Source organism: Chelonoidis abingdonii, chromosome 4, assembly GCF_003597395.2.
Source record: "Chelonoidis abingdonii isolate Lonesome George chromosome 4, CheloAbing_2.0, whole genome shotgun sequence".
NCBI lineage: Eukaryota > Metazoa > Chordata > Testudines > Testudinidae > Chelonoidis > Chelonoidis abingdonii.
Window position 1 is genome coordinate 107682346 of NC_133772.1, and position 27731 is coordinate 107710076.

At 40.4% G+C, this 27731-nt stretch overlaps 1 protein-coding gene across 5 annotated transcripts in view; it reads right to left on the reverse strand.

The window, feature by feature from the left end:
* SLC25A21 (solute carrier family 25 member 21) overlaps nucleotides 1-27731 on the reverse strand; it is a 387007-nt gene that overhangs the window by 21812 nt on the left and 337464 nt on the right. For 4 of the 5 annotated variants that reach the window (XM_032789983.2, XM_032789978.2, XM_075065532.1 and 1 more), the window contains 2 exons: nucleotides 14443-14509; nucleotides 1853-1912 (listed from right to left, as the gene is read on the reverse strand). In XM_032789983.2, coding sequence (XP_032645874.1) covers nucleotides 1853-1912; nucleotides 14443-14509 — 127 coding nt within the window. The remainder of the gene's footprint in view (nucleotides 1-1852; nucleotides 1913-14442; nucleotides 14510-27731) is intronic. The other variant, XM_032789984.2, reaches the window with a different exon arrangement.

Consider the following 27731-nt stretch of genomic DNA (forward strand, 5'->3'; position numbering starts at 1 on the left):
GTGTTCAAGAAGGGAGAAGGTGCCAGGAGCGTTTAACTCTTTGTTCACTTATACAGGGGCAGTCTCAATCCCAGCCATTCTGCACCTGGAATACTGGCTGTGCTGCTGGTAGGACTATATTCCCTTCATGGGATGGGAGCATGGTCCCACTCCTTCATTATCAGTTGTCGGTCTGAACCCAAGAGGAAGAAGGTGGAAACACTTGTTTCTCCCTTTCAAAGGGACATGCTTCCTTGACATGAGCTCCGCCAGAAGACCTGGAGGTATTCTGCCTGCCTCAGCCTCGAGGTACACAGAAAACCTCTAAGATCCTTGTCCCTCACTCCCCGCCATGGCTATAGCATTTAAGCCACAAGAGAGCTCTAAGTGTAACTGAAAATGATAGCAATATAATGAAAGCGGCATTATTCATTAAAAAAATTATTGGGATGTTTGTTGCCCAGTACAGCTGCTATACCAATCAAAGCTGCTGTTTGTTAAGAACACATGCTGTATGTTCACTAGTTTTCAGCATGCTGTTCTTGGGAAAGGGTGGCAATACACCAAAAAATCTGAAACCTGCTCTTTCCACTTGCCAGGGATGCAAATGACAGCTTCTCCATTGCACATTAAGAAAGAGGGAGTCTCCTGACAATATGAGGGGACTATAAACAATCATAGCATCAATGGAGTACTTAAGAGGAGGAAGTTTCATTTGAAGAGTTTTCCGTCCTGCATGAGAAGGACAGCAGCATGTTGTGTCACACAGACAGTACCTGGGGTAATGATAAACTAAAGGTTTCCTCTCTATTTTACACCCTTTGGTAGGCACAGTATAGTCTAATACAGGTACATATTCTTACAAGACAAGTGATCAGATATTTTCTTTGTCTATTACAAACTTCCATCCCAGGAACCAAAATTGTAAAAAGAGCCCAAACTAGGCTCTAAGCCCAAACTCACCTGACCACAAAATCTATAATCCAGATGTTCAGGATTTTATTATTTATTACATACCCTTTTCCAAGTAATTCACATTTTTTTAGTCTTGCTTAAAACTCAGATACGTGGATTATTATAAACAGAACACAGGTGTCTCTACAAAGTGTGAGGTGTTTTATGCATGCCAATATTTTTAAAAAAAAGGGAGTAGACAGGAGGCAAGAGATTAAAAGTAGAAACATTGAAATGAAATCTGGTTGACATTTTTTCAGACAAAAACTCTATTAAAAATAGCCTTTTTTTAAAAAATAAGAATAGTTGACATTCTTTATTTTTCCCAGAAAACAGAATTGTGCCCCTTTTCACATTTGTTATTGAAAATATTATAGAAAATTATATAAAAATAGCTGTTGACATTTTTTTTTTAACCAAAAAAAGTTATTGAAAGGTTAGGAAGATTTTCATTTAATGAAAAGCTGGGTTTTGATAAACAAAACATGTCAATAACCGTTTCAATACCATTTTCAATGGTGCCTTTAATAAATATATTTCCCAAAATATCTAAAAATAAACATTTTGACCACTTCAAAATGAAAACTTTGAAACTTGAAAATTTTAAACTTTGAATTTTTTTTTACGAAATGAGTTTTTCCTTTTTTGACCAGCTGCAACTGAAATGTATTTACTGTGGTAACTTATTGATGTTTCCAGGATATTACACATTATACATTAGCTTTTGGACTCTTCCCATGTTTTCCAAGGCCACACCATATCTGTTATCTGCAGCTCAGATACCTGGCATGTATTTTCTGTTGTATTTCTCTCTGGCATCACACTAAGTATCTTGGTCCTTTTACTTTTGGGGAGGGGCAGAGATACATCCAATATTTCCATAATTGAACAAAAACCCTAATTATGTATTTACACTTACCAATCCTGGTGACAGTGAAGCATGTCCTAGTAATTTCTTGTATTGTTCAAAGGTGAAAAACTATAAATTAAATACAAATACATTTAAAACTCAGCATTGTTTAGAAGATTTTATTATAAGTTATTTATCTGATTTTGAAAAAAAGAGACAATGAAGGCCTGATTCGCCACTGTCTCATACCCTCTGTAGTCATATACACCTGTGGAAAGAGAGAGTGCAGAGCACTACCATTGCACACACTTTGCACAAGTGTAAATGACTACCTACGCTACAAGGTAGTGGAGAATCAGGCCCTTCAAATGGTTTCATTAGGAAATAAGGAATAATGTTAACACAAATGGAAATAAAGACAATGAGCTATTGTACACAAGAGAAGATTTCCAATACATAGTTCTTGCTTTCAATTTACTAACCTTTGCTCTAACAGCTCATTTTCAGACATTTTTATGTAAGTTATAGAATAGCGAACGTAATCTTTTTTGTAATAAATTAACCACACTTTCCATTTTTGTCTGATATTAGTACACTTCTCATCAGAGAGATGCAAATAGATAGAATTGCAGAATGGAAGTTGTGTATTTTTCTGTAGCCTTCCACCATGAACTGATATTTTTCTTTCAATTTCTACCTGGCTTTAAAAATAAGTCTCACACAGAACTGTCTACTTTTGCTTAACGGGCTGGTCCTCAGAAAAGCTGAGCGTCTGCAACTCCTCTGAGGATCAGTTTCACAATCAGTGCCCTTTTGTATTGTAACTTGAGGGGAGAGATGGGAAATTACGTTTTTCCTGCACCTCCATGTAACGAGCCATCCAGGACTGAGTAATAGCCATTGCCTCCTAAAACTTTCCTTGGTTGTTTCAGCACATCAACTGTTCAGTGTTCTCAGATTCAAAGACAGAACAACTGGAGGGCCTTGTTCTTGGAAGAAGAATACACAGGGAGAAACCCTGACCCCACTGAAGTCATTGACAAAGTTCCCATTGACTTTAATGGAGACGGATTTCAGCCACAGTTCCCAACTTCTTGGGTGTAAATTCAGAAAGTTCCAAATCATCTAAATTTCCCCATATTGTTACATTTGCAAATATACTGCTGAAATAATGTTTCATAGAATCATAGAAGATTAGTGTTGGAAGCAGGGCCAGCTTTAAGAAGTACGGGGCCCAATTCGAATACCCAGTGGCAGTCCGGGGCTTTGGCAGCACTTTGGCAGCAGGGACCACCGAAGACCCCCAGAGCGGAGCCCCCGCCACCGAAATGCCGAAGACCCCGGAGTGGACCGCCACCGGGTGAGTAAAAAAAATAATTAAAAAGGCGCCTAAGGCATGGGGCCCTGGCACAGGGCCCTCTTAGGCATGGGGCCCAATTCCGGGGAATCGGGCGAATTGGTCTAAAGCCGGCCCTGGTTGGAAGAGATCTCAGGAGATCATCTAGTTGAGACCCCTGCTCAAAGCAGGACCAACCCCAACTAAATCCTTCCATCCAGGAACTTTGTCAAGTCAGGCCTTAAAAACCTCTAAGGATGGAGATTCCACCACCTCCCTAGGTAACCCATTCCAGTGCTTCACCACCCATCTAGTGAAATAGTTTTTCCTAGTAGCCAACCTATACCTCTCCCACTGCAACTTGAGACCATTGCTCCTTGTTCTATCATCTGCCACCACTGAGAACAGCCTAGCCCAGGGCCGGTGCAACCACTAGGCAAACTAGGAGGCTGCCTAGGGCACCTAGTGATTGAGGGCGCCTAAAAGCCTGCTCAGGCGAGGAGGAGGAGTGGAGGTGAGCTGGGGCAGGAGTGGCATGGGGAGGGCTGCCCACAGTAACATGGGGCGCACAGGGGAACCGCTTCCTGCCCCAGATCACCTCCACTCTGCCTCCTCCACTGAGCACACAGCCCCTGCTCTAAGTGTTCTCCAATCAGCACTGCAAGCCTGGGAGGGGAGGAGAATTAGAGCGGTGCCGGCGTACTCAGCAGAGGAGGCGGAGCTGAGGTGAGCTGGGGCGGGCTTCCCAGGCGGGGTTAGCTGTCGTGGGGGGAGGGGCTTCACGGGTGGGAGGGCGGCAGGCTCCCCGGGTGGGAGGCTGGGTTAGCTGCCACAAGGGGGCTCCTCTGGTGAAGGAGGACATGGTTAGCTGCCGCAGGAGGGGGAGGGGTTAGCTGGGGGAGGGGTGGCGCAAGGTGGAAATTTCACCTAGGGCATGAAACTTCCTTGCACTGGCCTTGGCCTAGACCCATCCTCTTTGGAACCTCCCTTCAGGTAGTTAAAGGCTGCTATCAAATCCCCTCCTCACTCTTCTCTTCTGCAGACTAAATAAGCCCAATTCCCTCAGTCTCTCCTCATAAGTCATGTGCCCCAATCCCCTAATCATTTTTGTTTCCCTCTGCTGGACGCTCTACAATTTGTCCACATCCTTTTGGGGAAGGGGGAGAAAGGGGGGGGGGAAGGGAGGGATTGGATGCAGTACTCCAGATGAGGCCTCACCAGTGCTGAATAGAAGGGAATAATCACTTCCCTTCGTCTGCTGGAAATGTTCCTACTAATGCAGCCCAATATGCCATTAGCCCTCTTGGCAACAAGGGCACACGTTGATAATTCAATTCTCACTCCACTTATCCAGTTCTTTTTGCGAAACTGTGCTTCCTTTTGGTTCCCAGCCTGTAGCAGTGCATGGATTCTTGTGGCCTAAGTGCAGGACTCCGCACTTGTCCTTGTTGAACCTCATCGATTTTTATTAATTCCATCCTCCAATTTCTTAGGTCACTCTGGACTATCCCTACCCTCCGAGTAGTCTACCCTTCCCCAGCTTGAGTGTCACTGCAATTGCTGAGGTGCATCCATCCATTCACCAGATCATTAATGAAGATGTTGACAAAAACCGCTCAGGACAGCCCTGGAGCACTCTGCTTGATACTGGTGCCAACTAGACATCAAGCATTGATGCTTGTGGAGCCTGACATCTAGCAGCTTCTAGCCCACCTTATAGTCTATTCATCCAATGCCATAATTTTTTGCCTTGCTGGCAAGAATATGTGCTGAGACGTATCAAAAGTGGTAGGATTGTGATATCTTCACTTTAGTAAAGCTTTGAACTATGTCGCTGGACCTTCTCTAACAAACTAGGGAAACACAATCTAGCTGGAGGTACTAGAAGGTGGTGCTAACTGTGAAAATCGATTTCCAGAGGTCATTATCAGTGGTTCACAGTCATTTTGAGGGACAAACCAAGTGGCGGTCGCAGGACCGGTTCTGGGCCAGTTCTGTTAATATCGTCATCATGATATAGATATGAGCATGAGAAAGTACACTTCTTAAAGATTTGTGGGTGTACCAACTGGGAGGGGTTCAGTGCTTTTTTGAACAGGCTTAAATTCAAAATGGATTGGACCAATGGAGAAATGGGTTGAAGTACATAGATGAAATTCTTAATGAGAATGAAGAACGTATTCCACTTAGAAGGAAGAATTCAGCTGACACCATCAAAATGGGTATGCCTAGGAAGGGTATGTGGAAAGGATTAGGAGTCATAGTGGATCACAGCTAAATTGAATCAACGTGTTAATGCTGTCGATGCAAAACCCAAACAAAAAAAAACCCACCTCTTGGGATGTATTAGCAGGAGTTTGAAGCAAGACCGAGAGGAATTCGCTCTACCCACAGCTGATTAGGCCTAACTGAGTTTGTGTCTGTTCTGCATCACATTTCAGAAGTGGGAAACTGGGGAAGTCCAGAGAAAAGACAAAATGGTTAAAGTATAGAACACTGACCTAGAGGAGATTGAAATGTGATTTGTGTGTTGGAAAGAGAGACTGAGAGGGGATGCTAACAGTTTTCAGTACAGAAAACGTTGTTACAAGGAGGAGGGAGAAAAAATGTTCTTTTTAACCTTTGAGGATAGGACAAGAGGCAATGGGCTTAAATTGCAGCAAGGACGGTTTAGGTTGAACATGAAGAAAAACTTCCTAAATGTCAGAGTGGTTAAGTACTGGAATAAATTGCCTAGGAAGGTGGTGGAATCTCTATCATTGGAGATTTTTAAGAGCAGGGTGGACAAACACCTGACAGGGATGGTCTAAATAATACTTAGTCCTGCCTTGAGTGCAGGGGACTAGATGAACTTTCAAGGTCCTTTCCAATTCTATGATTCTATGAAAAGCTTTGCTAAAGTCAAGATATCTCACGTCCACCATTTCCCCCATATCCACAGAGCCAGTTATCTCATCACAAAAGGTAGTCAGGTTGGTCAGGTTGGTGGTTAATTCATGTTGACTGTTCCTGATCACCTTCCTCTCCTCCAAGTGCTTCAAAATGGTTTCATGATTTTTCCAGGGACTGAGGTGAGGCTGACCAGTCTGTAGTTCCCTGGATTCTCCTTCTTCCCTTTTTTAAAGATGGGCACTATATTTGCCTTTTTCTAATCGTCCAGGACCTCCCTTGATTGCCATGAGTTTTCAAAGATAATGGCCAATGGCTCTACACTCACATCAACTCCCTCAGCACCCTCTGATGCATTGAATCTGGCCCCATGGATTCGTGCATGTCCAGCTTTTCTAAATAGTCCTTAACCTGTTCTTTCACCAATGAGGGCTGCTCACCTCCTCCTCATACTGTGCTGCCCAGTGCAGCAGTCTGGGAGCTGACCTTGTCTGTGAAGACCGAGGCAAAAAAAGCATTGAGTACTTCAGCTTTTTCCACATCATTTCTTACTAGGTTTTCTCCCCCATTCAGTAAGGGTCCCGCACTTTCCCTGAACTACTTCTTGTTGCTAACATACCTGTAGAAACCCTTCTTGTTACCTTTCACATCCCTTGCTAGCTGTAACTCCAGTTGTGTTTTGGCCTTCCTGATTACACCCCTGCATGCCTGAGCAATATTTTTATACTCCTTCCTAGTCATCTGTCCAAGTTTCTACTTCTTGTAAGCTTCCTTTTTGTGCTTAAGCTCACCGAAGATTTCTCTGTTAAGCCAAGGTGGTTGCCTGCCATATTTGCTATTCTTTCCGCACATCGGGATGGTTTGTTCCTGCACCCTCAATAAGCCTTCTTTAAAATACAGCCAGCTCTCCTGGACTCCTTTCCCCCTCATATTAACCTCCCAGGGGATCCTGCTCATCAGTTCCCTGAGGGAGTTAAACTCTACTTTTCTGAAGTCCAGGGTCCGTATTCTGCTGCTTTCCTTTTGTCAGGATCCTGAACTCAACCATCTCATGATCACTGCTATTGATGCCATCCAAAGTAACTACTTTAAGAACTGTAAACTCCTGCCAGAATGATAAGCTAGGACAGGAGAGAACATTCGGGGATAGAGAGGGCAGGAGGGGGGTCCAAGTTTCAGGCAGAACCTAAAAATATTACATGTAATATTCCATATAAGTTTCATGGTTTTATATTTTTGAGAGAGATAAGAATATGCAAGACTTAGAAGGACTATAAAGCTCACCAGACTTGAGTCTCCCATAAATATCAGACAAGTGTCTAGTACTTCTCTGTCAAAGGATGGTGACTTTGACATAAGGCTTTCAGTACTGGGGGAAAAAACAAAGCAATGAAAAATGGAGTTTCTCAGGGCTTTACCACAGATGTATTCTGGGACTTTCTGAACATTTATCAGAAACATGGGGCAAAAGTTACCACCTACCCACCTCTCAAAATTGAGTAACCAACAACCTCTTATCTTGTGGACTGCTGCCCAATGTTCCTGCTCCAGTGCTGAATGTGCCCTAGCATTCCATTATTTTTATGAAGCTGATTCAAGCCAACATGGTATCTCTTGGACAGCTATTCAGTTGGATTACAACCACATGGCCAAGATTCTGTATGGAATCTTCTCCTGCCCCTTCACTTGCAGCCAAACTGTTCTGCCCTGTCAAGGGAAGCAATGGGAAATGAGTCCAGAACGGATGTATGTTTCTTGAGAGACACAGGGAATGGACTTTTCCTGTTAAACACAAGGAGGTGATTGACCTTTAATGTGCCCTAGCCAAAGGAGAGAGCCTGATTCTCCAGGGACTTAGTTTATCACAGAGCTCTGCATATAAAACAGCTCCTACTCTACAACACGTCACTGGAGCATGAGTAGTAAATACCACACTGGCATTTCAACTTGTTCCTGGTGAGGTGGGGACTTCCATGATTCAGGGTCCTGTGCTGCAGCAAATTTGGTAGTGTTTTCTGAACCAGATCTGTTTTTCAATTTCTAGAAAAGTTACTAGAACCACGTCAGGTACAACAAAGGACCGGACATGTATGGGCTAACGTAACAATGCTAAACTTAAAGCTAGAAGAAAATGCATATTACATATCTATGATGCAAATGTAATCTACACATCTCCTGGGTGTGATGTTCTGTCCCTTCTAGTGGCACTAAGACCACTTAGAGATTAATGAGTCTGTTCTACAGCCTTAGCTAATAGCCAGTTGACTTTTAGCTCATGTAGTAGAGGCTCATTCACTAAGCTCTAGAGACCCCAGGTTCAATCCCGCCCAACGATGACCGGGATCTCTCGGTGTCACACACTGTTAAATCTGTGAAATCTTAGAGCCTGATACTCCAGCCACAGGATACAAACAGCTTCCTCTGTATTCAGCAGGAATGACTCATATACCCCAGCAGGAGAATTCAGCTCCTAGAATGTAATTGCTTTCCAGACACTGTATTGACTTAACAGCAATCTACAGCACATAGTTAGTGCAAATATATTTAAGATCAATGCAATAGGTCTGTCAATAATCAAACAAGATAAAAGTGTTAGGCATAAACCTATAACTATCTTTATTGCTCAGTTAAATAACCATGAAATACATCTCTCATACAGTATGCCATAATTTCCAAAGTCAATTTTACTTGTAAGTACAGCAGGGTCCATTATGATACTGAATTAAATTAATTTCTTATTGTTGTAAAGTTGCTTTATTCTCTCTCCAATGTCTTTCTGTAGAGTGCTACCCTTCCCACCTTTCATAGAATTTCTGCTATTCCTTAATATTTTTCATAGTCTCCCAAATCTGTGAAATGGCCATAAAAAGAGAAGAAATATACTACCTAGAAATGTTTTGGTCTTAAATTTTTTTTACCTTAAAGTACTGATACCTTCCTAAAGTCCTAAATAAAAGAACTACTTAATAGTCACTCTGTTTCACATTATGTGAATAGGGTTGTTTTTTTTAAAAGAAAAATAATCAATGCCGGTAAAAACTTAATATAAAATTTAGTTGGACATAACAAAATGACTCTGTGTGTGAATAATTTTGTCAAAAGGCTCAAACTAGATAGACAAGCTTTTATATCCCCAAACATTGAAGAGGATGAGCATCTGAAGTGCCTTTAATAACACTGAGTGATGTCATTTATTTTACTATACAATTATGTTAAGTTAATAGCTATCCTCACAAAATCCAAAGAAATGTGCATTTAAAATATATGCATTCATACATCTAACAATAACTAATACTGCCCATCTGGCAAAGATACACTTAAATCCACATTACACAGAAAAAAGCCAAAGTACTTGCCATATGTCTCAATAACTTTAAGGTAAAAATATACTTGAAACAAGATGTTTGGGAACAGATGCACAATATACATTTGCCCAAGAAGTTCATCTGTTAACCATTGTACTGGCACCACTGATTTCTGTTCTGCAAGCCCAAGCTAACTCAGGGTTATAAAGTTTTCATCCTTCAGAAATACCAGCTTTCTTTTTAGAAAGGAAAAAAAGAGAGATGGAGAGAAAGAGATGAAAAAGACAGACAAAGAATCAAATCTCTTCAAAGGTGAACCCAGGTCTCTGACACCTAGCTTTAAAGTAAACTATCGCATCAGAACACCTTGGTTTTAATGGCTTTATTTTTACATGCAAATACACGTATCCAGCTAACACATTATTCTATGTGGACAATGCTACATTTCTTCTCAGCAGGAACTCTGCCTTGTTTGTTTATCTTGGTGATCTTTAAACAGTGCAGTAGTTTCATAATTGAAGTCACCCTTCCTGTACAATTGGAGCTGTGAAAAATATTCACCACCAAACCAGAAACCAGACTGCCAGAAACCAGAAAGTGCCCTTCCCCCTGTTGAGGCTCCCTCATTGATGGTGAAAGAGAAAAGCTGGAGTTTCCCTAGTTACTGCTCAAGCCTCAAAGTCTTTTGCATGGACGTTGTGGTCCAGATCACCAACAGTTTCACAATCCAGCATACCTGAATGGGAAGAATGTAACCTGAGGCCTGTTAGAGTGAGTGGGGGCTACTGAAGAAGGGAAGGAGAATCTAAAAAAACAGTGATCTTCCTTGGTGTTTCATGCTCATATTTAAGAAAAGCCAAAGGAATTTTGAATATACTTAGATTCTTTTTAGCCCAATGGCCATGGGTTTCACAGAGCTCTAAGCAGGATGCTATAACTTGTGCTGTCTAGTAACAGCTTGCAGGAAGTGCTCCATCAGCCAGGATATCTGGAGCACATTGCATTCCTATCCTGCCCGCTCCTGCCACTGAAATGCCCCCTCTGTGGAATACTGCTGCGGCATGAAGGCAGCTTTAGATCCTTTAGATCCTTTTATGCACAGGAGCCATGCAAAGGAACTTAAGGGAAGCCAAGGATCTCGGCATTGCCAATTCTTGCAATTTTACTGAGATTCTTGTAATATTTTGTGTTTTTCTTAAAGCCTCAGCACCAGGAATCATGTTATTATGTGAGCATCTCAGCCTTCATTTAGCAAAAACAAAAAGGTGTATGTTTTAGCTCTCATGACTAACGAAAGTATGTAGAAAACAGCTAAAAAAAACAGAGGGCAGAGAGATCCTCACATTCATTATTCTTTAACTTGTAATGATTTTTAAGACAATCTCATCATTTGGGCCCGGTCTGACTCATGACTTTTGAATGATTGGGGTTGGCAGTACTGGAATATAACCCAATGCCTAAACTACTCTTTTACTAATTATATACCTGTGCTCAGAAGCAACCATCAGACTGACTTTATCACCTTTTATCAAGCTGATGTAAAGAAAAAAAGGCACATGATCCAAGTCATTAGGAGGGTTTCAAAATTTCAACCTTAGACTCTGTACTGCAGCTCCAAATTAAATACAACCATAGTTTTTCTTAGTTATATTCAATAATTTTAAGAGACAGTGACTGTCTCATTTCTATCCACAAAGTTGATAACAGCAGGACACTACCAAGAGATCTTTAGGATTATGTGACGGGGCTACATTCTATCATTTTACACACGCATAATACCTACATAAGTGAATGGGAATATTGCATAATGACTGATGGCAGGCTAAGGCCCAGATTGATCTGGAGCCTTTGGAGAAAACAAAACAAAGAAGAGAGAAAATCCAATGAACAATATTATGCACAGGAAGTCCTCCCACATGTACACATTCAACTGAAGAACCCAAACATATTAATGCAGAAAATTCCACAATTATGTGGTGAAAGGTTTGAAGTCATCCTAATAAAAGTATCAGAGGGGTAGCCGTGTTAGTCTGGACCTGTAAAAGCAGCAAAGAATCCTGTGGCACCTTATAGACTAACAGACGTTTTGCATCTGGACCCATGGGAAGGAGACTCTGGAAAAATTCCACCACGATTTCAACAGGCTCCACCCCACCATCAACCCCAGCCTGGACCAATCTACACGGGAGGTCCACTTCCTAGACACCACGGTGCAAATAAGTGATGGTCACATTAACACCACCCTATACCGAAAACCTACAGACCACTATGCCTACCTTCATGCCTCCAGCTTCCATCCCGGGCACATCACATGATCCATTGTCTACAGCCAAGCACTGAGGTACAAACTGCATCGGCTCAACCTCGACGAAAGGCCAACACACATAAATCTCCTACAAATTCTCACAATACAATACCGCAGAGGAAATAAGAACAGTTAACAGAAGCCAGACGTGTACCGAACGCCTCTCGACTGCAAGACAAACCCAAGAAAGAAACAACAGGACTCCATGGTGCATCATCATACAGCCCCGCTAAAACTCTCAAGCATCATCGGATCACAACCATCCTGGCGATGATCCCACCTTTTCAATGGCGGGGTGCAGGCTAGTCTCGCCCAGGAACCTTACACCTAAGCTATTCTACAGTAACTGCACACCGCACCATAGCGACTAACTCTAGTCAGGAACCAATCATGCACAAACCGTCCCCCTCGAGCCACTTCTCGCACATCATGACACCGCAACCATCACAACCTAACCGATTCAGCAACACCCATAACCAGTTCATTACTGCATGTCACCAATGTAATATACGCACATATATGTACCAGCATGCCCTCGTGCTATTAATCGGCCAAACGTGAGACAGTCTCTACAGAAGGATAAACGGACCTTCAGTTTAGGAATGGCAATATACAAAACTGTAGCGAACACTTAACCTTCCTGGGGCACTATAGCAGTCTTAGGGGCCTTTGCAGCAAAAAAACTCAAGACCAGACTTCAGAGAGAATATGACTCAGTTCATCTGATATACCATCAGCTCAGGATTAACACAAAGCTGGTGAATGCTTCTCAACTGACAAACAGTTTCTCTCCCTTGGTTTTTCACCTCAACTGCCTGAACAGGCTCACACCTCCCATGATTGAACACTTGTTATCTCTAGCTTGCTTGCAATATAATATACACTGCCCTGAATTTCCCACATGCATCTGAAGGGGTTATTCACCGCAAAGCTTGCTCCTGTCATAAGTAGATCGAGTAAGGGTTAATTTCTTTTACTGTAAGGTCCGGGGAATCAAGGACGACCAGAGGACCATCAGAGAATGGATTTTTTTAAAGTCTGGAGGGAAGGAATGCTCAGAGTCTTTTGTTTTCTCCCGGCTTGGTAGAAACAGCTTTTCTGCTAATCAACTGCTTCTCTATATGGTACTATCAAGTGTGATACAAGGAACCAAGCATAGGCTGTAATGCTTTGGTTTGTATTTAAGTGGGTTAATTGTGGGACTGTTAAACTAGTATTTTTGAATCGCTGTGTATTCTAAATTCTTATAAGCAGAAGCTGAATTGAATCGTTTAGTGCGATGGGTGTTATTCTTATTGATTTCTTTCTTTTTATGAATCTTTCTTTTTAAATCTGGTTGAATTTTGGTCTTTTCTGCTGGTTAGGCTTAACAGAAAGGGGGTGAGAAAATCTCTTTATATTAGCTTTACTAGTTTGACATGCATCGCACTATAGGGAGAGTTGATTGCCCTCTTTGGTTGTAATTCAGATTAAGTACGCATCGCCCAGGCTCACCCAGAGAAGCTGGGGATTCAGATAACGAGAACAAGAGGAGGAACTTGTTTTCCCGTTTGAGATAGGAGACCCAGGGGTTCTGGGTCTTGGGGGGTCCCCCAGGGATGATTTTGGGGGGCTTCAGTGTACCAGGCACTGATTCCTGGTTGGTGGCAGCGAGATCAGAACCAAGCTGGGTATAAGCTTGGGGGGAGTTTCATGTTAAGCCCCCAATCTGGACCTTAGCATAAACAAAGACTTCCCTCCACCGAGATTTGAAAGTATCTTGTCCCCCTATTGGTCCTCTGGTCAGGTGTCAGTCAGGTTCACTGAGCTTCGTAACCCTTTACAGGTAAAAGAGACATTAACCCTTAACTATCTGTTTATGACAAAGGGGGCACAGGATTCTTTGCTAATAAAAGTAAAGTTGTAAAAATCAATGCAGAGAATGAGGGAAGCATATCCACAGTGACCAGACGTCCTGATAAAATCAGGACTGCCCCGATATTTAGGTGTTTGTCCTGCGTCCCAACTGATGTTTGGTCGGGATGCAATTTGTCCCGATATTAAGCACTTCAGGTTTTTTTTTGCTCCATCGGCAGCAGTCTGATTTTAGGGGTTTTTTTGCTCTGCTGGTTGGACTCCCCCCCTCCCACAACTGTCCTGATATTTTCTTCATCCCAACTGGTCACCCTAAGCATATCAGAACAAATAAAGTTATCATTTAATAGTGAAGACAATTTGACAGGCCAATATTCATTTATTTCTACTGTAACAGAGCTAAAGGGTATAATAACTGTTTGCAGGATTGGGATTTGTGTCTATTAATATGGTTGACTGTAATACACAGAAGGGTACAGGAGGGCTTGTTTTTTTTGAGTGATTGTCCTCAGAGTATAGGAAAACAGCAGGAAGAGGGCACTTGAACTTCACTGACATAATGCTTAATAAATGTTTACTTTGAAGAGTTTCCTTTATGTTTGCATTCATACCCATGTATATTCCTAGGATTAGTTTATCTGCATATTGCAGAGGATTCATAATGAAGTAAAACATCTATAAAAAACAAAACATATTGGAAAAAAATACTACTTTAAAGTCATAATTTGTCATGCATCTTGCTTAACTATATACTTAGTAATTAAGAGGTTGATGCTTCAGTCCTTAATCAGGCAAAATTTCCATTCTGTCATCAGTAAGAGTTTTTTCTAAGTAAAGACTAGAGGATCATGTCTTAATTCTAGCATCAATCAGCATATTTCTTTGGTGAAGGACAAATAGGGCATTTTACTGTTACCAATGTTAGTTACTGTAACACTTATTTTTAAAAGGAGGAAATATAGTGCTTTACCTTCACTGCCCTTTTGGGTGTTTCGGCCATGATAGGAGGGAGTATGCCTTTGTAGAAACCAAACAATCTATTGGAGAAACAAAAAAACAATATTTTTTTACACATGTATGAAACAGCATTAGCCAACAGGGAGTTCTATTTTCATTTCAGAATAAAGCAACTAATCTCGGAGCATTCCCAATTATTCAGAAGAACCCTCACTGTGAATAGTGAAGCTCTGTTTTCTTATTATGTAACTAACACGCTACCATTTCCACTATACAAACAGAAGCCACCAGAAGCAGCAATGGGTAAATAAAAATGCAATCCACACAGCCTGTACAGATTAGAAACCTGTTTAAAAGAAAAGAGGAAACTTCTTGATAACGAAAAACAATCACTTTAGTTTAATCATTCTTTCTGAACTTCTTAGCTCCCCCTTCTTTCCACAGTAATGATGAAACTAGAAAAGTTAGGGCCAAAATGTGGATATGAGGTGCAAAAAGCATATTCAGAAAGTTGCACACAAAAAACTGCAGGCACCTGTTCAGAGGCTGGATTAAGACCCCTTTTAAAATTTGGTTCTAAATGTTCATTGAAGTGTACAAAGGATGTTTTATTTGACAACTTAATTTTAAAGATAAAATTTGTATCTACTTCAAAAAAGCATAACCAAGTTACCTAGTCATATAGAATTGACTGAATGCAAGTTTTTCCTCTTGAAAATTCGTTTGGATGATATAATGTAACTCTCTTAATATGGATCTTTGTCCCCACCTAGTGGCTGGTCCCCATACGAGGTTAATTAATTGTACAGCTAGGTTTGGGACTTAGTCCCAGTTTAAGTGATAGAGGTTTCTGGGTTTTGTCCCCAATTTAGCAAGACACTTATACACATTCATAATTTAAAGCATGTTGTTAGTCCCATTGCTTTCCCTGGTACTATTCACATGCTTGAAATTAAGCACATGCTTAAGTACCTTGCTGAATTTTGTCCTTCATGCTGAAGACAGGTTCAAACCTCACTGTAAGCCCAAGTGGGCTCTGTTACAGCTACATATACCCATATAAATATTGTTGTTCTTACTGGTTTTAATACATGAGTTTTCAGTTTATACTAAAATATTTTAAATATGTTTATAATTAAAATTCATTCACCAGCACAGACTTTATGGTTTTCCAGTACAGTGTGAAGATACAGCACTAAAGGAGAGAGAGTGCTCCACAGATCCATTCCCAGATCTGCCTCCACCATAGAGAAGGGAGGATGCCATCTCTGCCTAGGCCCTCTTTGTTAAGAACTGTGTAATCAGGTAGCCATTTGCAATGGACAACAACAACTTTATTGGTCTTAAAAACTTATGAACAATGTTACATATTCTTATGTGCCAGAAGATGGTGCTCCTTCTATGAACTAGTTTCCTATTATCACATATCTACAGTTATACCTTTTTATAGATAAATCCCATCACATTCCCTTGCTCTTTGTAGGCCTAGGGATAATCGCGTGGGGAATTTGAGTGAGGAGGACATTGAAGTAGAGTTGAAGGGAAATGCATTTATCCCCTTAGCAATGGTAAAAAATTTCACAAGAAAACAAAACTTTTCCCAACTGAGGATGCTCCATTGGAGCGGCAGTGTCCGGGATCCAATGGAAGCTGCAAGGCACCCACATCTGGGTCCTGGCCCTATGATTCCTACAGCTCTCAAGGGACGCACAGCCAGATTCCAACTTGTTTCTTCCATAAGGGTAAATCTCACTGTGACAGAATAAAATGCCAGAGGAAAGCATTAAGAGTTACCTGCCTCTCACATGACCCACAAGGGGATATAAGAAAAAAGGTACAATTTCCATCTGGAGGGAAAAACCTTTGGGGACTGGAGTCTGCACTGGTCATGGGAATTGCTTTGTTTTTGGGTTACTCATGAGTCTTCTTGTGTTTGAACAATAAATTGTTCTCTGAGGCAAGGGCCTGAAATGAACTCAGGAGCAGCATTGGGTTTTTCCTATCCTGGTGCAATAGCCCATCAGTTTACACTCTCCACCTTGATAAAAACAAATCTGGAAGAAATGCTGTGAGAGGAAGGGATTAGTTACCTTCCACCCTGCTTCCCTCTTTTGGGAGGGCATGGTCTGGTACAAGGTCAGGAAAACAATGTTCTGCTATGAAACAAGCAATTTTATGTAGAGCTCAGCTGTGTTGAGTTCTGTACTAACAGAGGAAGAGACCATTCCTGTCCCATAATGTTTACCATTTAAAGACACATGAATAGATTAAGGGTTGGGGATGGCTATAAGGTATCCAAGTAAATGAACATGGTAAGGACTGGCACAATTTTTTTACTTATATATTGTGGGGTAAAAACATAATGAGAGTGAATGGCAGGAGTGGTGGAGTTAGTGAGATTAAGGAAATAAGAGAAGGAGGAACTGGAAGAGAGAGAATCACATGTCAACCCTTGCTGGGCTATAGTCGGCTGGAAGGGTTTTGCATAATATACAGTCGGTCTTAGAAACGCGTGTGCCTGAGAAGAGGGTAAAGAAATAGGACACATTTTCAACGCAATGCTTTATAAGCAATACACTTAAAAGATATAGTTATGTAAAACCTTTGTAGAGGCAACTATCTCTCTAGTCATAAAAATTCAAGGCACTAGTGTGATGATCATGGAAATATGGGGTGTTTCTAAGGCCAGCAAAACCCTATATATACATTTGGATGCTAGGATTTTCTTTTTTATCCCTTTTCTTCTTTTGGTTGATCAAAAACACTGTATCAGACCACTTACACATGATGTGTGACATTCTTCAAAGTCACCTGTTGAATAGTGACACGAACCATTATCATTATAGTATCATTTAGGTCTTGTCTACACTACATAGTTTTGTTAGCAAAAGGCAGGCTTTTGCTAACAAAACAATGGAAGTGTATGCAGCTACAAAGCTACTTTTACAAACTCTGCTGTTTTGCTGACAAAATAAAACCACCTCGACAAGAGGCATAGAGCTTTTTGCAGCAAAGTTAAAGTGACAAAGAGCCGGTGTAGATGCTGCCATTAGTTATGTCGATGTAGCTAGCCTCCTCCAGTATCCCACAATGCCTGCTGTGACTGCTCTGCTCACTGTTTTGAACTCAGCTGCACTCCTCCCTTTTCAGAGCTCCGGGAAGTTCTGACAGACGAGCATGCCGATCAGCTCTAGCAGCAAAGAGCAAATCATTAACATGGAATTCTCCTGCTCTCCCCTGCACTAGGAACACAGCAGCAAGCAGGCTGCTGCTGTGTGGGAGAGTGACGGGGGGGATAACTGTACTGTGCAGAGCCAGGGAGGGAGGCGAGGGCTGATATGGTGGGGTTGTCGCCCTCCCCATGCCTCAGGATTGGTTGCTCAGGTTTCTGTTTGAACTTAAAGAGACAGCATGCCAACACACTCTCCCCCAACCTATACAGTTCCCCAACACACACTTTGGCTCTCTCACATATACACTCCCCCGCCACACAATCTCACACACACTTCCCCACACACACTTCTGTCTCTGTCTCTGCCCACCACACAGACACACTCCCTGTCACACACTCTCCCCCCTCCCCACTTCAGTTGAAAAACAGCTGCCAATTTAGTAGGATGCCCATGGAATGATCGATTGAGAAACCTGCATCATGTGACACTATACTTGCCCCATGAGGCATTGCAAACCTTCCCAAAGCATCTTGCAGCCAGTTGGACAGGGGGATAGCTACCCACAGTGCACTGCTCTCTGTGTCAATGCAAGAGCTGCTAGTGTGGATGCACACTGTTGACACAAGGAGCATACCTCGACAACTGCGGTTTAATTAAAGTGTCATAACTTTTGTTGACAAAACTCTAATGTAGACAAGGCCTTAGATGCAGTCCTTCATCAGAAAACTGGTATTCATAAAAATTATAGAGCAGCAGCAACAATCATTGCAACATGTAGTAGAAGAGAGAGGAAGTGACATAAGATCCCAAATTTGGGAAAATTGGAAAGAATTAACAAGTAAATGTCTAACAGAAACATGACTACAGTGTTTTATTTTGTTTCAGCATTAAGGATCTAAATGAACATCACCATTCAATTGTATTCTGGGCAACAGCCCAAACTCATCTTTGGAATAGTTGATTTTGAAACATTACAGTCAATCATATCTTCTCAATTTGTTCTTCTTTCAGGCTTAAAGCATCCTTCTGGTTTCCATTTCTTGTTTGGAAGTCTTGAGTCATCTATCCTGGCAACATGACCAACCCAAATCAGTTATTTTCTCCAAATTATATTGAAATAGGGATCTTGCTTCATTTGTTGTTTTCTTTCCATCTTTCACATAATTTTCCTTTTAAGGATCTAATACAAAGCTGATTGAAGGCATGCATGCAATAGTCTCTTTCTTCTGTTGCTGTCAAATTCAAGTCTTTTACCCACATAGTTCCATAACTGAAGCAACAACACAAAATACCTTTAGGGTCCTATTCTGCCTTCACTAACACTGTAACAATCTCAGAATGTAAATGAAAGAGCTGGATTTCATGGCTCTGTCATTTAAGTTCGGTGGCATCTGCAGCGTGAATTCACAAAATCTCAGGCATCTTAAGGAGATAGTCATTAAAGTGGGATGCAGTCCTTCAACAAAGGAGGGAATCATTTCCAAATGTGGTGAAAGTTGTCTGAGTCTTTGCTAGGAAACAAAGTGTGTTCTTATCTTGAGCATTGTACATTTACAACTAACACAAGGTAAAATTCTACTGATGACAAGGTAGTGTATTTTTAACATGTGTTAGCAAATTGAGGTAAGCTCTAGAGATTCTCCTCCCCCCTACCCCAATCTCTTCCTCCACTTGCAAACATATATGAAAAATACATGTTATATGTTACCACATTAGCATCCTAAGAGAGCAAGTTACATAAATAATCCTACTGAAACCATTTGAATAGAGCGATATCAGTTAAAGCTTTCATTGACACATGGAACCCAGAGGTAGTTCCCTTAGTTCTACCTCCTAATTCCACAATCAAGACATCCACAATTTTAGAGACCTGTCAACAACATGACAAGTCATATTTTTCTTTCTTAGGTACTTTCAGTTACATTGCAATTGAACCTTTCCAGACTACAATACCCCTTTCAGAACCCTGATTTGTCTTGCATACTACCAAGTTTTATCTCACTTAAAAACTACCTGCTTATGAAATCAGACACAAAAATACAAAAGTATCACAGCATGCTATTCCTGAAAAATGGCTGACTTTCTCATTTTTACCATATAATTCTAAAATTAATCATTAGAATATTAATATTGTACCTGTGCTGCTCCACTGCATATTATTCATAAAATGTTGTTAGAGTATGAATATGGCATAGCTAAGATATGTTTTATGTAAGATGGGTCATGTGAGGTATCATTGGAAAGGTTATGATTTGCTGAATGTGGTAATCCAATCTGTATGCATGTATCAGTTCTGTATCTGGAGTTAGGAATATTGACTATGTAACAATTACAACTGTATATGTACTTGGGGAACCCCCCCAGACAATAGGCAGTCAGCCTAAATGGGCCATTAGGAAAGACAATGGAATGGGTCTTTGAAGGTGCTCCCATATTCCTGGAGTTCCTTCCTGTGGACATTACAAATAAACGTTGTCTCATGGTTGCTTTGACACTGCAAGGTCGTGTGATCGTGTCACTTGATACAGGACACCATCTTGAGCTGGTACTTTTCCACTGAAGGTGGATGGGGATCAAACTGGGAAACAAAAGGCTCTCGCCACATGTACATCCTATTTAAAGCTGGGAAGGGAGTCAATCAAGGTGGCCATCTCTTCTCCACTCCGTCCCTGCCTAAGAAGGAAGACTGCTGAAAGCACCTGAAGAAACAAAGGAACTAAGCTGGGGAAAGGTAAGGGCTGAGTCCAGGCTAAGCCAGGGGTCTAGCCTGTGAAGAGAAATAACTGGAACTCTAAGCTGCAGAAATCCTGCAACTTGCCTGAAACAACATTTAGGGTGAGAAATTGCTATTTGTAACCCGTTTCTTTAGTGAATTAAGTTTAGGTTGTGTATTTTGTTATATTTGCTCAGTAATCCGCTTTGTTCTGTTTGCTATACCTTATAATCACTTAAAATTTACCTTTTGTAGTTAATAAACTTGTTTTTGTTTATTCCAAAACCCAGTTTGTGCAATTCATAACTGGAGGGGGTGGGGGAAAGCTGTGCATATCTCCCTCCACATTGAGGGAGGGGGGCGATTTTTATGGGCTTGCACGGTACAGATCTCTCTGTATAGCTGAATCCTCCCACACAGAATTGATTTCAGTCTGTGTCTGCAGCTGGGTGTGGCTTTACCCATGTGTGTGCCAGAGAAGCTTGAGGGCCTAGCACAGCAAGAAACTCAGGGAGGAAGCCCAAGCTGGTGTAACAGGCAGGGTCAGTGGGAGCCCAGCATATCAGGTGGCATCCTGGATGGAGGGGTGGTCCAACACATCACAGTACTTACACTTCAGGGTATAGTACATAGAGCAGTATAAACAAGTCATTGGCTGTATGACATTTTAATTTGTACTGACTTCACTAGTGCTTTTTACGTAGCCTGTTGTAAAACTAGGCAAATATCTTGACGAGTTGATGTACCCCCTGGAAGATCTCTGCGTATCCCCAGGGGTACGTGTACCCCTGATTGAGAACCACTGTACTATACAAGCTTTTATGCCACCAAATCAGTATCAGTTTCAGGATAGAAGATTAAAAAAAAATCCACAACATATTTATAAAGGAATTATATGTGTTAACACAATCCTAATCTTAATACCGTGAACACAGTGCTATAAAGAATCTTACAAAAAAGAACAGAATTTATTTGTGTGACTTTTTTTTCATTCCAGAATTACAGTTCAGAGGTCTGTAGAATATAGGAGGTGCCTGAATGCCCATTTCCCGGACAGCTGGCCTAATACTTGTAGTAGTATTGATGTTGTGTTATATGTCCACCACAACACAAATGTCCATGATATAAGAAGTAGGGCAATCAGTGGAAGAAGCCAAAGAGAAGGAAATAGGGACAATGTACAGTATGAAATAAGCAATCAAAGAAAGAGAGAATATCAATGAAATGTATTCTTAAAGCACTTCAGAAAAATACAGAACATTGGAGGAAGTGGCTCAGAACCATCAGATTGGCCAGCAAACAGATTAATAATCAACATCAATCTCTTTAATTCATTCAGAATGAGTCTCATCATTATATTTGCTGCATGTACGTCAGATTATGAAGTTGTTGAGAACCATCATCCACATGACTTTTTTTTTTATTCTTGAAGAGAAATAAGTCCCTTCTCCCTGAATTTTAATCACTTCTCAATATCTAACTTCAGACCCTTGTAATTTTTGGCTTTCTATACCGTACACTGAATTTAAAAGAGCTAGAGGACTCACCCATAAATAAACCCCCAACAATATGGAAAGATGAGAAACCTGTCCCTTCCTCTCTTTTATCTAGTACAGCAGAAAGTGAGAATGGAAAAAGGAGATCTATATTAAAATCTGGGCAATGCTCATATTAAGTCAATTCTTCTCACACCATATATTACTTTCATATGTTTTCCCTGTTTTGCCATACTTGAGTGCTTATAAAAAAAAATCCAGTGGGGAAAACAGTCTCATGATAGCTACTCTGTACCTCACAACACACCCAAGACATTCACTAGTGCTCAAAATGCAGATCCTATTCTGGCTTTTAGTTTCTAGGTTACTTATATTTTTTGCTTAAAACTTAACTAAGCAATACAGTAGCTTACATTGTTAAAGTAGAAGCTTCCATGTATTTTAAATATATTCTATATTCAAAAAATATTTGTAAATACGTGCTTTAAAAAGAGTTAAGTTTGAAAGTGTGATGAAGTTAAATAAATGACTATCACAAGGTAGATGATTTTTCTAATAAATAGGTCAGTCTGCCACGGAACTGAAAGCCATGACCTTCCATGACTGCTGAGACTTGGCAAGGCTAGAGGCCAGATCTTCAGCTGGTATAAATCATCATAGTTCCATTTCCTTCAATAGAGCTATGCTGATTTACACTAGCTGAAGATCTGGCCATAGGGCCTGGTGTAGCTCCCACTGAAATCAATGGTAATCTTTCCATTCATTTCACTAGGAGTTAAATTGAGTTTTTACAGATATCTTGTCTGGATAAAAGCACTGACTAGGCTGTAGAATGGGCTGAAATGCCTCACTTCTTTTAATGTACAGAGTTATGTTCCCACAATAGACATTTCTCCAACTGCCCTTCTGTTTTCAGTAGAAACAAGTTATAGACATGCCAAAACAATTTTGCCTAAAGCTTCTAAAACAGAAAAATGCTTCTTTATTGTTCAGTTTGTCAAAACTGGCAGAACGTTTCATTTGTTCACTATGACTTTTAGCTGTTCAAACACTAGAAGAGAATTTAAATTAATTTCTTTCACCCTTTTGCTAACAGTACTGCCTTTTGAATAACAGGTACAACAGGAAACAATCACTGTTATAAAGCTGCACCACACCTAGATCTATTTAAGCCAAAGAATGTACAAAACTACTTTCATTATTACTTTTTGTTACCAAAGGAAATTTAGGTGCTAATGGTTACATTTATAGCTGTGTATCTATGTCTCTGACAGCAAAATAATTCAACATTGAGGATAGCTGCAGATTTGTTTTTCGGAATGTTCAAAAGTAAGGGGGAAAAGTTCTACAGTTATCTAAAAAAGATTTTTGTTTGTCACTTTCCATGAAAAATGATAGCAAATTAATTTACATTTTGAAGTGTCAGACTGTCTTCACTGCAGTGTGACTCTTCATTGCACTCTGAAATTTAGCATTATTTATGCATTTTAAGAAGCTGACAACATTTTGTCTCTCCTAATCTCTAATGCCATCTTCTATAAAAGGTAGCTCTTATTTGCACAGTTTCCCTATTTGCATTAGCAGTGCCAACTGTTCTAACCAATAGTGAGATAATAAATATACAACATTAAGCTGTTTTAAATCATTAGAAAAGTGTGGATCAGGAAGGAAAACTGTGATTGAAAGTTAATTCTAATCTTCATTGGAATAACTCACATTCTTCAGTATCCACATGTGTACTCACTAGGGAGTTCTCTGGCTACATGTGTTCTTTCCCATCTGCCTGCTAAATCAAAGATCTAAAAGGCACTCAGAGTCATTATATGGATCTGTGACACTCCCAGGAGGATACTGGTTCCATAATGCAGTGAATAATTTACTATGAGCTATAAAGCCAGATTTTCAGACATCAGCCTCCATTTTTGTGGGCACAGCTTTGCCCTTGCAATTAGTTATGCCTGTAATTTAAGTTATTTAGATGTCTCCAATTTGCAGATGCAATCATTGACATAGATGTCTAAATAATCTCAACTGCACGTGCAAAATTGTGCCTGCAGTTATTTTCACTTTCAGACACACTGACCTGCCTGAGTTCAGAATTAAAACTGGACACTTAGTATTTGCATCTATAACAAAAATTATCCTGCTTCAGTATTTTTACAGTCAAGAAAATTGTTACTTATTTCCTTCACTTTTAAATTGCAAAAGAAAGAAGTGCCTTTTGGTATGAACAAACTAAATACGCACAGGATAATTAATTTGGTACCATCTTTTCAAAGTTTGTACTTTTGGGTACTGTTTTCTCTTAATTTTTGTACGACATCTCTAGCAGTAAATGATGAAAGATTCATGAGGGCAGTACTACTACAAAATCAACATCTGCGTTCCACAGAGGGTGACATGGTCATATGTGTTTAGGGATTACAGTATTGTAGGCTGTGTAGTAGCATGTAGCCAATGGGGCAATATGATCACGCACAGACATGTACACACACATTTGAATTTTCAACTACTAGAGGGCTGCGGTACACAGGGATATTGTGGGTGCAAAGCCTGTTACTATACAGATGAGTAAGGAAACCCACAGTGATGGAAAATGTATATCTAAAATGTGAGATGGATATTTGTGGCATCTGTTGCGTATGTCAACGAAATCAGATTCTGCTATGAGTCTTTGATCACCATATTAAAAATAGAAATGTGTCTTAGATGGTGCTGTTCTTCATAAGGAAAATGATTAATGTATTTTCAGATCAGAAAAATTACTAGGGCGAGTGTTGTGTGCCCTGAGGAAAGAACATAACTTTGAATGAACAAAAAGTTCTTACAATGTAGTCTCAGATCTAGGGCTAGAATCGCACTATGTAATAATGGTATGATATATCGAAGCACTGGTACAAGACTGAACTGAAAATCCTGGCCCTACTCACCAGCCAGAGCAGATTTAGATGACACAGCAGTAATAAAAGCCTTGTGCCCTCTCTACATTGGTGTCTCCCATCTGGTGGGGTGGGAGAGGAAAAACTGGGCTAGAGGTGCCTCTGAAAAATAGATGTCCTATGGTGTTTCTTATATAATCTATGACTAAGCCCATCCTTGACCTGCAATTAATTCGGTGTTTACCAAAGAATATCACCTTAAGTTCTCTGTCAAGCTGTTAGAAGAGGAACTTAACCATATCATATTTGCAATGCAAAATAGACTCCTAACCTATATTTGTTACTCTAGATATTAGTTGAGCATTGAGTATATAACTGCATTACAAGTCAAAAAATGCCTTCTTCAGCCAGATTTACCAGCTGAGATGCAAGTTTGTGAAAGGAAAAATCTGTAGAAGTTTGGTAGCCCTAATTAAAAGATCTACTGATATTTTTGATTTAAGCCTCCCCCCCCAACATAGTCCCTTCAGTTGTAAAGTACAGAGCTTCCCTTTGCATGTTTTTTTCAGAAAGTAATGCAGTTTGTATCTCAGTGGTGACACATCATACCATGTGATGTGACAGTCCTTAATGAATTCTTTATTTAAAAAAACAAAACCCTGCAATGTTTTCTTTGAGTTGCAAACCTGCCTTGGCAGGTCTAACTTGAACATCCCTTTTGAAATATTTTCTTTTCTTCCTGCATATAGTTTTTTGATCAGGTGTCCTTTCCAACTCAACCTCTTTTGTGGAAAAGAAATGTTGCCACCTCAGCATGCAATAAAATAACTTAAATTAATCTTAAATGAGCATAGAGTACTTTACTCAACAAACAACAACTGAAAATGTTTCACTTAGCAAACTATGCAAACTCATGACAAGGTCTTCTGACATGTACATCATGTATTTTTTCACATCTTTCTTTTATATTTTAATATCTAAATTGATAACACACTTTAAAAAGCAAGAATATTTCAAACTCAAGTCTATTTGAGTTATGTCTGTTTTTTTTCTGAGTGTGTGAAGGGACAGTTTATCTGCTCCTTAGTATCAGTTATTCTGACATTTCAAAAACATCTGACTAAACTTGTTTAGTAATCAACTCTGTTTAGTAATCAATTTATAGCAAAGCTAGGTTAGCAGCAGATTGTCTTTCTAAACAGCCTATGAAATGATCTCACAGACTGCAAGTGTAACTGCTGTTAGTAACCACAATGCTGTTTCCTTGTTTGGCATCATCACAGACCATTACAAAGCCAATATGAATAGTATTTCATTAGGCATGACTAAATGATTACCTGTTATTTTACAATGTTGATTTAGAGACAAGCAAAAAGTTTCTCCACCGACAGTAAAACCAGAGACATTGCAAGAACACTTTTGCATCATTTCCCCAAACTATCAAGCAGCTATAGCTGCAATTTCCTTGCAAGCTCAGGCCTTTCAAAACTAGTGGAGTGAAAAACAAACACAGGCCCTTCATAGCCTTAGTGTATGGCAAGGGTGTGTCCATAGTTCAAAATGCCATGTTTTCGACCATATTTAAAACTGATCTTGAAGGACAAGGTTACAAGCAACTTGAAGGCTGCACACTAGGGGTTCCCACTGGACCTTCCCAAGGAAACGTGAAACATTCTCAGTGAAAAGAACAGGAGTACTTGTGGCACCTGAGACTAACAAATTTATTTCACATAAGCTTTCGTGAGCTACAACAGCTCACTTCTTCGGATGCACAGAATGGAACACACAGACAGGAGATATTTATACATACAGAGAACATGAAAAGGTGGAAGTATGCATACCAACAGGAAGAGTCTAATCAATTGAGATGAGCTATCATCAGCAGGAGAAAAAAAACTTTTGAAGTGATAATTAAGATGACCCATAGAAGGAGTGAGGAGAACTTAACATAGGGAAATAGATTCAATAGATTCTCAGTGAAACACACCATGAAAGACTCATTTAAGTGATGTGTTTTGTTATGAGTTTGAAATAGCTCCTATCTGTTCAAAGGCTGGCAAATGTTTGTGAGCCTTCAGAACACCTGTGCAGTTTCAGAAGAATCTGGATCACTTATGATTTTATATTGAAACCATGTGAAATTGGCAGTTTCATATGCTTTGGAGACAAAACCAGGTGAAATTCAACAGTTCTGAGAGAGTTTCACACTGTGTTTTGGGTTCAGGAAACTCAGAGGATGGTGTGAACTCACATGGACTGAAACTGAACTAAATACTCATCCACTTGTCTAGCTGATGACTGGCATGACAGGAAGTATAGTTCTTGGGCAGCAATACTTCTTCATATATGAAAAATCAATAACAGACTCTTACAGCATGATTCACTACTTACTGACATCAATGAGAGCCTTTCTCTTTACTTCAGTGGGTTTCAGATGAGCCCTTTAGAGAGAAATTCAAACTTTTAGTGGAACCTTGAAATGAGTTTTAGGGAAAGTTTAAAACCCCCTTCCTTTTTCTGGCCACATGCTCTCTTTAGCAGCACAGGTTCCACTAGGTTGTCCAAGTTCCTTCCAGTTGTTTTTATATCTGATTATTTCTTCTACTTTTTGTTCAGCTTCTCGAGAAAAGTTGTAACCCCCAACTCTAGGTAAATAAAAAGTCCAGAAATAGAAACATGGGCTTTTCTGATGCCCATAGTTACCCAGATACACAACATAAAGCAGAGTAGGCTAGTGCAATCAAGCACTAAGCAAAGTGTACCACATACATCAGTGAAGAGTAAAGTGTAATCATGATTTAAACTAGAGCAGTGTTTCCCAAACTTGGGATGCCGCTTGTGTAGGGAAAGGCCCTGGCAGCCCAGGCCAGTTTGTTTACCTGCTGCATCCGCAGGTCCAGCCAATTCCGGCTCCCACTGGCCACAGTTCACTGCTCCAGGCCAATGGGGGCTGCGGGAAGCGGCACGGGCCAAGGGATGTGCTGGCCACTGCTTCCAGCAGCTCGCACTGGAGCAGTGAACTGTGGCCAGTGGGAGCCGCG